This window comes from Sebastes fasciatus, chromosome 12 (assembly GCF_043250625.1).
Source record: "Sebastes fasciatus isolate fSebFas1 chromosome 12, fSebFas1.pri, whole genome shotgun sequence".
NCBI classification, from domain to species: domain Eukaryota; kingdom Metazoa; phylum Chordata; class Actinopteri; order Perciformes; family Sebastidae; genus Sebastes; species Sebastes fasciatus.
In genome coordinates this window covers 24,828,895-24,839,051 of record NC_133806.1, presented here as the reverse complement: position 1 = coordinate 24,839,051, position 10,157 = coordinate 24,828,895, and the positions used below count along the sequence as shown (strand labels likewise).

General features: G+C 40.8%; 1 protein-coding gene across 1 annotated transcript; it reads right to left on the bottom strand.

Annotated features, from left to right (window-relative positions):
* Positions 1–775: 775 nt before the first annotated feature.
* On the bottom strand, positions 776–9,957 carry tmem116 (transmembrane protein 116). Its single transcript, XM_074654290.1, has 11 exons — positions 9,830–9,957; positions 6,948–6,994; positions 5,678–5,741; positions 4,920–5,051; positions 3,935–4,039; positions 2,867–2,916; positions 2,658–2,741; positions 2,430–2,565; positions 2,210–2,354; positions 1,788–1,867; positions 776–1,540 (listed from the first exon to the last, which is right to left on the bottom strand). Exons 1-11 carry the CDS (start codon positions 9,911–9,913, stop codon positions 1,373–1,375), a joined length of 1,095 nt encoding a protein of 364 aa, XP_074510391.1. The 5' UTR covers positions 9,914–9,957; the 3' UTR covers positions 776–1,372.
* Between the last annotated feature and the right edge of the window lie 200 nt (positions 9,958–10,157).

The window sequence follows — 10,157 nt, the reverse complement described above, 5'->3', positions numbered from 1 at the left end:
GCATCTGAGCCCATGTCGACTCATTCAGGATCCATGATCCACCTATTAATCTGTAACTGCTAAAATGAACACACCTTTAGTTTGTGTCTCAAATCATTCATTATTCCCTTTATAATCCAATAGTGTCTAAAATGATCCCACAATGCATCGTAAAACGTAGTGTACAATCAGCACCAACACAACCTGCAGCAGTAGGAGTTGCTTCATCTGTTTTATATGAAAGACGTACAATATGAAATAAAGAAAGCAGCTTTACATCCAACATGATAATAAATGTACAGTTGAAATATATTGAGGAAAGTACATCATCCTTGAGTCAAACCTTTCATTAGTATCATTGGATGTTTTGTACCTTCTACAGTGGATTTCTATCTGATGGTGATCTCTTCTACTTGTTTTGTTTCTTCAATGCAAATAATTTAATATCACGTTCAGAAAGTTGACATTTCACTGATTTCAGTTGTGATTGATGTGCAGTGACATTATGAACTTCAGTATTTCAGATGAGTTGAGGTCTGATCAAAGAGGATGTTCATTGTTTTTCTTCTGGTGAAACGCCCACAGCGAGTGGGAGGGGGGGATCACATAATGAGTGAGGTCAGGCTGCTGCGTCAGGCGGCATTTCTGTGAATGAAGCGCTTGTCATGTGCTGTGACGGCCTCGCTTTGTTTCTGCACGGTTGATCAGCAGCAACGCAGCACAACGACTCGTCGTATCTGGAGATTTTGGCGCTTTAATTAAATTTAATTAATACTGAAATCAGTCACGAAAAGCATTTTCATAACTGTCGATATTTTAATTATAATTTGACAAAATGCAGAACGTAAACGTTGAGTGCATTCAGCAACATAACGGCAGAGCTTCAACCAATCAGAGTGCAGAACATCTTTCTTCTTCAGGTGAGTGATTTCTGAAGACGTTTCTCTGCAGAGCTTCAGCCAACACGATGAAACAGAAGCACTGAGTTTTTAAGCATTATTGATAAAGATATTCCTTAAAAAGCCCCATGATGCTTCAGTTATCCCATAAATTAGTAAACCTGCTTCTTTAGTTTAAACTCCTTAAAGCTCTGAAAGAGTTGAATTCCTTTAATGTCAAAGCTGTTAAATGATCGGTCGACTCAGAGGGGTCATGTGACCTGGATAACCACCTGTGAGTGAATTCAGTCTCGTCTCTTTCAGATCCTGTTTTCTTTGTCGTGTTTTCTCTTGTTGTAAATTCCCCTCCTCCTTCCCTTTTTCTGGCCTCAGTGGTTCAGGACCAGAGATGGATGTCGTCGTCCTCTTCAGAGACGCCGCCGCGGTGTTTTCCCTCTCAGTGAAAGTGAAAGTTCAGACTTTCCCTGCTCACTTTCAGTTGCAGATTGTCTCTTTCAGCCGGTGCGGAGTGTTTGGTAGTTTCTCTTCTTCTGGGACCTCATCAGCGGTGTCTGAGTGTCCACGTCTCGAGACAAAACCTTCCTGCCGGCTCGGCGGAGACGTGCACGAGTCCATCCGTAGACTAGACAGTTGAGGAAACCCTGAGATGCTGAGGTGAAAGCCTGAGGACAGAGGACACGTTTTAAAGGTTCATTCCACTTGTTCTGCATGTTTTATGTCAACTGTTTGGCTTGAGACCAATACTGACCTCTGACCTCTGACCCCTGACCCCTCATCACAGGCTACAAACAGAATCACTGCGTTCCACATCTCATACTTTTTCTTTTTACTTTTACTACGTACTGCTAAAGAGTAACTTAAATGTTTTCCCAGGTGTCCAACGGGTCCACGGTCCTGCTGCAGACTGACCTGAGAGATGTAGAGGGCGACGCCCACCTCGCCCTGAGCTGCTGACGCCTTCACCACCCGAAGAAACGCCAGACCCACCGCTGAGGAGGCAACACAGACACACAGTCAAACCCTGCTCATCGTCTCCTCGTAAACACGGTGATCACAGAGACACAGTCAAACCCTGCTCATCGTCTCCTCGTTACCACGGTGATCACAGACACAAAGTCAAACCCTGCTCAACGTCTCCTCGTTACCACGGTGATCACAGAGACACAGTCAAACCCTGCTCATCGTCTCCTAGTAACCACGGTGATCACAGAGACACAGTCAAACCCTGCTCATCGTCTCCTCGTAACCATGGTGATCACAGACACAAAGTCAAACCCTGCTCAACGTCTCCTCGTAACCATGGTGATCGATATCAGGAAGAAGAAACGAACCTGGACCCCAACAGAGGACGAAGATCAGCGGGTACAGGAGCATCCGCCGGTCCATCACACGGAAGGAGGCCCGCTGCTGGTTGCCCAGGTAACCATTTGACGTGACGACACGCCTGTAAATACGACAGGCTTTTACCACGAGCACCTGGAGAGAGAGAAGGTCAGTGAGTTTCAACAGATACAAGCTTGTTTTTATTTCACATCACGTGACGTCACTCACTATGATGCTGAGGAGCGTGAGGAGGAAGGTGGCAAGGAATACGGTGATGCGGTAGGTGTGCAGCAGGCTGCAGGCTCTGATTGGATACTGGTGCTCTGAGGTCAGAAACAGCGCTCCGGTGTGCATTAGCAGACACCTAGAGAGGTCCGGTGCACGGTCAATATATATGATGGTATACAGTATATGATGAGTGGCTGCTGAGGGCTGTGTTGAGTGTCTCCTCCTCACCTGTAGGGCTCGCTGAAGTTGGCCTGACATTGGCTGATGTTTCCTTGTATAAACACAGGTGTCATCAGCAGCACAGGAAACAGACTGCAGACACCAGAGACACATTTAAATCACTGTTCACCTGTTTGTACACCTGTGTTGTACGATGTTTTTAAATCAGGTAGGAACATTAATATTCTCTTCAGTGTTACTCAGCCGTTCATACTCACCCTGAGAGCAGAGCAGAGACTTTGCTGGCGGTCGTCACTCTGCTGGAAAACTGGACAAAAAGATGGAAAACGATGATTTCAATTTAATTAAAATTCACACTAAAATGAGATTAGTTAGAGCGCGTCCTGGCATTAAAGGAATGGTTTAACATGAAAAGGTCGATGTCATGATCTTCATTATTGTCAACACGTTCTCATCCAAACTTGTCACACAATGCCACGTTGTCGCGCCCCTTGGCGTCGTCCCCCTTGGCGTTGGCGTCACGCCCCTTGACATCATTTTATTCTCTGCATTAAAACCACTATAGTTAGGTTTAGGAAAGAACTATATGGTTGGACTGAAAACTACTACATTTGTACAGGGAAAAACCAAACTGAACGTTATGAACACAGGACACGAACAGCGGCCTCCTGGATGAAAGCCTTGTGTTGTTGGACCCATCCACCTCACTTCTCACCCGCCCTTAATGTATCTTTTCGCTCTTTAAACTACATCAGCACTACGTGGTCTGTAGACGTGTGGTGGTCTGTAGTGGTGGTCTGTAGATGTGTGGTGGTCTGTAGTGGTGGTCAGCAGACGTGTGGTGGTCTGTAGTGGTGGTCTGTAGATGTGTGGTGGTCTGTAGTGGTGGTCTGTAGTGGTGGTCTGTAGACGTGTGGTGGTCTGTAGTGGTGGTCTGTAGACGTGTGGTGGTCTGTAGTGGTGGTCTGTAGACGTGTGGTGGTCTGTAGTGGTGGTCTGTAGTGGTGGTCTGTAGACGTGTGGTGATCTGTAGTGGTGGTCTGTAGACATGTGGTGGTCAGTAGTGGTGGTCTGTAGACGTGTGGTGGTCTGTAGTGGTGGTCTGTAGACATGTGGTGGTCAGTAGTGGTGGTCTGTAGACGTGTGGTGGTCTGTAGTGGTGGTCTGTAGACGTGTGGTGGTCTGTAGTGGTGGTCTGTAGACGTGTGGTGGTCTGTAGTGGTGGTCTGTAGACGTGTGGTGGTCTGTAGTGGTGGTCTGTAGACGTGTGGTGGTCTGTAGTGGTGGTCTGTAGACGTGTGGTGGTCTGTAGTGGTGGTCTGTACCTGTAGCTGGTGTCTGTTGGTGCAGTTGTAGAAGTGGCCTCTGATGGCTGTGTAGAGGTTCAGTATGTAGTTGAGGGTGCAGCAGAAGGAGCTCATGTAGAGAGTCTGACAGAAACACAGATTATAATAATTCATTCTCAGACAGTAAACACAGAGAAAGAGATGAAACCGCCTCCAGGCCTCTGAACAACACATGTAGGTCAGGAATGTTTTCTGTATACATCCAGTCTGAGGTCTGTCCTGGTTCATCCCAGACTGACCCAGTTCAGGACCACTTCTGGACTGGGTCATCTGGGACTAACTGCACTAAACTGGTCTTTTAATGAAACAGGTCTAATGTATAAAGATTGGTGGATATACAGCAGATCAGCCGGTGTTTCACTGACAAACCTGAAACTTTCTATTTTTAGCAGCAGCTCTCAGGAGGAAGTTGAGATGTTCCAGTTGTCTAGCTTCATATGAGGGTTCCTTATTTTGGTTGATTTTTAAGAAACGTATATTTGTTTAATATGAGGAGAAGGAAATCCCATAATATCCTCCAACATTAGTGAAGAAGCATAAAAGTTTCCCCCCAAAAATCCAAAAAACTGTGTGACCTCCACTGACCTCCACTGACCTGCTGCCTGTTAAAGAAGCTCAACACTGGTTTCAAATGGGGTTAATGGTGGTGTAGTGTGTAGTTACCTGCTCCACAGTGTGCAGGTGGTAGCAGCGTGTGTAGTGTAGTGTGTAGTGTGTATTACCTGCTCCACAGTGTGCAGGTGGTAGCAGCGTGTGTAGTGTAGTGTGTAGTGTAGTGTGTAGTGTGTATTACCTGCTCCACAGTGTGCAGGTGGTAGCAGTGTGTGTAGTGTAGTATGTAGTTACCTGCTCCACAGGGTGCAGGTGGTAGCAGTGTGTGTAGTGTAGTGTGTAGTGTGTATTACCTGCTCCACAGTGTGCAGGTGGTAGCAGTGTGTGTAGTGTAGTGTGTAGTGTGTATTACCTGCTCCACAGTGTGCAGGTGGTAGCAGTGTGTGTAGTGGCGGTTGTAGTGTTGAGAGAACAAAACAGCTCCAATCAGCCAGCAGAGAGCCAGCAGCAGGTCGGACACACTGAGCAGGAACAGAGGCTGCAGCTGTAAACACACACACACACACACACACGCACGCACACTTCTTACATATTCTAATATATGTTTTATATCTTAATGTAAAGGATTATAATGTTGATTCTACAGGTTTTAATGTCTAAGCCTGTAAACATCCAGCTGTGCTTTTCTAAATAATCCAAACAGTTGTTTTAATTATTTTCTACCAGTGGGTGTAAAACTGAAAATATACAGATGTGTTGTCTAAGATAAGATTTTTAGTTTGTGACATGATGTTCAGAATTAGTTTTAAAGCCTGTAGACTAAAAACAAAACAAAAAACTTTACATGATAAATTCAAGTTTACGAATGAGCAGAAAATATCTAGAAATAAAATGAGAATGTGTAATAAAATTATATCATAGTATGTGATTTCTGGATTCTGGCACCCAACAACACAGCAAGATGACATTTTAGATGTGTAACTTTAGTCTACTGCTAGTGTTAGCCTCCGGTCTTTCCTTTGTTTAGCCTCCAGCTAACACCGTGACCTCATCATGACATCCACACTAAAAGGGTCTATAGGCTCTGAAATTATTCTGAACACCATCTCAGAAGTTCACAATCATCTGGACTCATATTTGATCCCATACAGACTAAAATAAGAGTCTTACCTCCGGCGTCCGGCTGAGTCTCTGTAACATCACACAGACGATGATGGAGCCTGAACCCAGAACACTGCAGATAGAATTATAGAGTTATGTTTAATTACAATTATAAATTATTATTATTATTATTATTATTATTATTATTGGTCTAATAACAAACGTTATGCTGCCTCTCAAAATGTCGCTCAGTGAAATGAAAAAACAGGCCTCTAATCAAATGAGTTCATGCTGATTGGATCTGGTCATCCTTCTATTGTCTGAGTGCTGTGACCTTTGACCTCCTTCCTATTAGTCCGTGGAGATGAAGCAGAAACTGAAGCTTAATGTACTGAAGAGACTAAAACACATTCAGTAACATCAGAACAAAGTAAAACTCTTGTCAGAAATCATGTCAAAATTACGACGGAGTATTAGGGCCACATTGAGGGGAAAAAAATAAATATGAGATTACGAGAATAAAGTCGTAATATTATGAGAATAAAGTCATATGTTTACGAGAAAAAAGTCGTAATATTACGGGAATGAAGTCATAATATTATAAAGTAGTAATTTTACGTGTTATTTTAGAGGGTAAATAGTGTGAAAATGAGGAACATGGAGCATCTTGTGAAGTTATACTTTAGTTTAGGTTTCACAAACAACCAAATAATTTTGAAATAAATTAGTATGACTTTATTCTCATTAAATTCCGACTTTGTTCTCTTAATCTTATGACTTTATTCTCGAAATTTCAGATTTTTTTTCCCCTCAATGTGGCCCCCGATACTCCGTCGTACAAAATAAATTTGACAGAATGCTGCAGAACTGTGTGTTAGTCACAAATCAGACTTTGCAGTGACCAGTTGAACAAGTTGAACCAGTTAAAGCTGAACCAGTTGAACCAGTTAGTGTTGAACCAGTTGAACCAGTCGAACCAGTTAGTGTTGAACCAGTTAGTGTTGAACCAGTTGAACCAGTTAGTGTTGAACCAGTTGAACCAGTCAAACCAGTTAGTGTTGTGCCAGTTAGTGTTGAACCAGTTGAACCAGTTAGTGTTGAACCAGTTGAACCAGTTGAACCGGTTAGTGTTGAACCAGTTAGTGTTGAACCAGTTGAACCAGTTAATGTTGAACCAGTTGAACCAGTTGAACCAGTTAGTGTTGAACCAGTTGAACCAGTTGAACCAGTTAGTGTTGAACCAGTTGAACCAGTTGAACCAGTTTGTGTTGAGCCAGTTCGTGTTGAACCAGTTGAACCAGTTGAACCAGTTGAACCAGATGGTGCTGCACCCACTGACCTGAGCAGAGCCATGACGAGCTGGATCCACATGACTGCTTCATACACCTGCAGACAGCAGACCCCAGATCAGTTTAACACATTAAAACATGCAGGAAGCACATTTAATGCACTAAGGGAGTTTCAAAGTAAAAGGAAGTGAAAACAAATGAACTTTAAAAGAGTGAATAATAGAGAGTGTGTTATGACACTAAAATTAGAATGAAGTAAAGTACAATGAAGTATTTAACCTCAGAGGTGTAAGAAGTTTACCAAAGAATTTAACAAAAATAAGCAACAGAACGAACAGGAAGTGAAGGCTCAGAAACCAGCACTTTATCAATAATAAATAAATATAAATAGTTTTCATGGTATCATTAGTTCATCAGAATAAATACCATCTATCTTTCAGTCTCTGCAGGTTGTTTTTATAGAAATGAACTTAAAACTAATAAAATAAAGCGTTTCATGTTGAGCTGCTCACTGTAGTTTTATCAAACAGAAGGACTACTTTCAGCGACGGATTGATCCCCATGTGGTGCTCCAGTGAGAAGACGTGTCCTTTACGTTGAGGTTTATCTGAGCTGCAGATGTTCGAAAGTGAAAGTGTTAAAAATAGAGAAGAAGACGAAACATTAAACCCCCTGAGTCCAACCTGAAACCAGCTTAAGTTTCCATTTGAATCAGCTGATTATCATTCATCTCACTTTAAAGTCTAAATAACTTCAAGATTGATTCATTCATTTTTACACTTTTCTGATCAAAAAGAGAATTAATTGATCATCATTAACAAACTTCATAACAGCGACACCTGTGGCCTTTAAGTCAACGAAAGTCAGCGTCGGGCTCGCGCTTGTGCTCGCTCTACATAGACATGAACGAGCATCGCTCCAAACAGTGAGGCGACACACGTCAGCTAAAACCACAATATCACTCTATATTTCACCTGCTTGGCAGTAATGTTAGCTGACCAGACGAAGGTCTCTCCATGAATCAAGGCATATCCTAGTGTTGGCTTTTCCTGCCTCAGCCTCCTAACCGCGGCCAGTGGGAACAGGGGAGACACCGGCACCCGGTCGGAGACGATAACGTTTCAAGTCACTTCACAAGACATGGGAAACCTCTGTTGGTCTCGAGCAGCTGCAGCATTTATTTATGCACAAACGTCCATAATATTCACTAGATATTCTCAGAGCTACTAACTCTCCTGCAGTGTGTAGTGTGCGCACATGCACGTGAGGTGGAGTGAAATAGCGTGAACAAGCGCGCTGTGTGAGTGAAGGCAAGCAGGCAGAGGAGCAGAGTACAGCAGAGACTCCGGTCCTGGAGACCAAAGCTACGGTCTCTCTCGCGTCCTCCGACTGCGGCCAACACTTTTTAACAAATTTAGCTTCACTAGATAGAACTTTGACGTTTTGGTGCTTCCGTGTAGTTTGTGTTGGAGTCTGAGTCTGAACAGCGTAGCCACATGCGAGCGCACATGGGATTGATTTATACGTGTAAGAAGTTACAAAGAGTCCCTTTTAAAGGGACCTTCATCCAAATGTGACGTACTTTCTACGATTATTTACCATCAGTATAGTTTTTATGATGTCAAATTAAACTGTTTCATAATAAAGAAGCAAAGATGAGAGAAAAGTCAGGAAAAATAATATGAAATCTTTTTTTTTCTCTTGTTAACCACCTCTTTATTGATTAATCTTCATTATTCATTGATTGAGTGATTGATTTATCTTGTGAGCCCTTGGGGGTGTCCTGACCCTCAGTTTGACCTACACACTTAATTATAATAACCCTATAATATAATATATATAGTAAATAAAAAAATAACACTGCATACCGAGAATAATGTGGATTTTTGGAGAGCAAGTACATTTACTCAAGTACTGTACGATTTTGAGGTACTTGTACTTCATTGCTTTTATTTAAAAGTTGTAGTTACTCTACAGATTCAGATTATTACAATTAAATATAACCAACTAATAAATGTTGATGTATTATTATAGATTTAACTACCAGCAGTTTATAAAGTCATTAAAAGTAGCTCCACTTTTACCAGCTGCAATAAAGTGATGAAATATCCCCAAATATTAGTAAAATAGCAGAAAAAAAATAAATATGAGTCAAAATGTGTTGAATATTAAAAATATCAGTAAAATATCCTTAAAAAATCATTAGTAAAATATACAAAAAAATATAAGTTAAATATTAGAAAAATACAAGTTAATATCAGAATGAATAATAAATAAATTATCAGAATTTTTTTTATAAAATATCAAAAATATCAGTAAAATATAAAAAAGAATATTAATAAAATATCGTAAGAATATAAGTTCAATATCAGAAACATATTAATAAATGATCAGACAAAAAAATAATAAAATACGCAAAAAATAATCATAAAATATCCCCAAAAGTAATTAAAAGTAGCTCCACCTTTACCAGCTCCAACATTAAAGTGATGAAGAAATTAAATATCCCAATCTAACAAATAAAAATAAATTAGTAAACTATCGGACAAAAATGTGTATAATATCCCAAATATCAGTAAAATATCCTAAAAAAAACATTAGTAAAATATATGAAAACAAATATTAATAAATGATCAGACAAAAAATACTAAAAGATGTGAAAAATATTTGTAAAATATCGCAAAAAGTATTTAAAAGTAGCTCCACCTTTACCAGCTGCAACAATAAAGTGACGAACACATGAATGCATTAATCATTAGAATAATATAATATAATATAATATAATATAATATAGATTATTCTGCACAATGAGGTATATTTTGATGATGATGGTTTCGTAAAATATCAGAGTATTTCTTAGTTGATAATATTTGTGTAGTTGAAGTAAAATGAGTTTGTGTACTCAGTGACAGTAATAAAGTGTTAATCTGACCTGAGTCCAGTCCGTTGCTCCGGTGGTGTTTCTTTCAGAGCTGTTGGTAAAAACCTCCTGCAGACTCTCTGCAGCCAACATCATTCATTCAGATAATGAAGATAATGAAGATAATGATCTGAGGTCAGTCTGACCATGGATGTATTCAGAGAGCCTGACAGCAGCAGCCTTTATACTGCAGCCCACTGACTCCACCCCTCATAGAATACTGTATACTTCTGCTACATATCAGAGGGAAATATTGTACTTTTTACTCAACTACATTTATCTGAATGTAAAAAGTACAATGTTTCCCTCAGATATGTACAGTACAGTAGCAGTATATAGT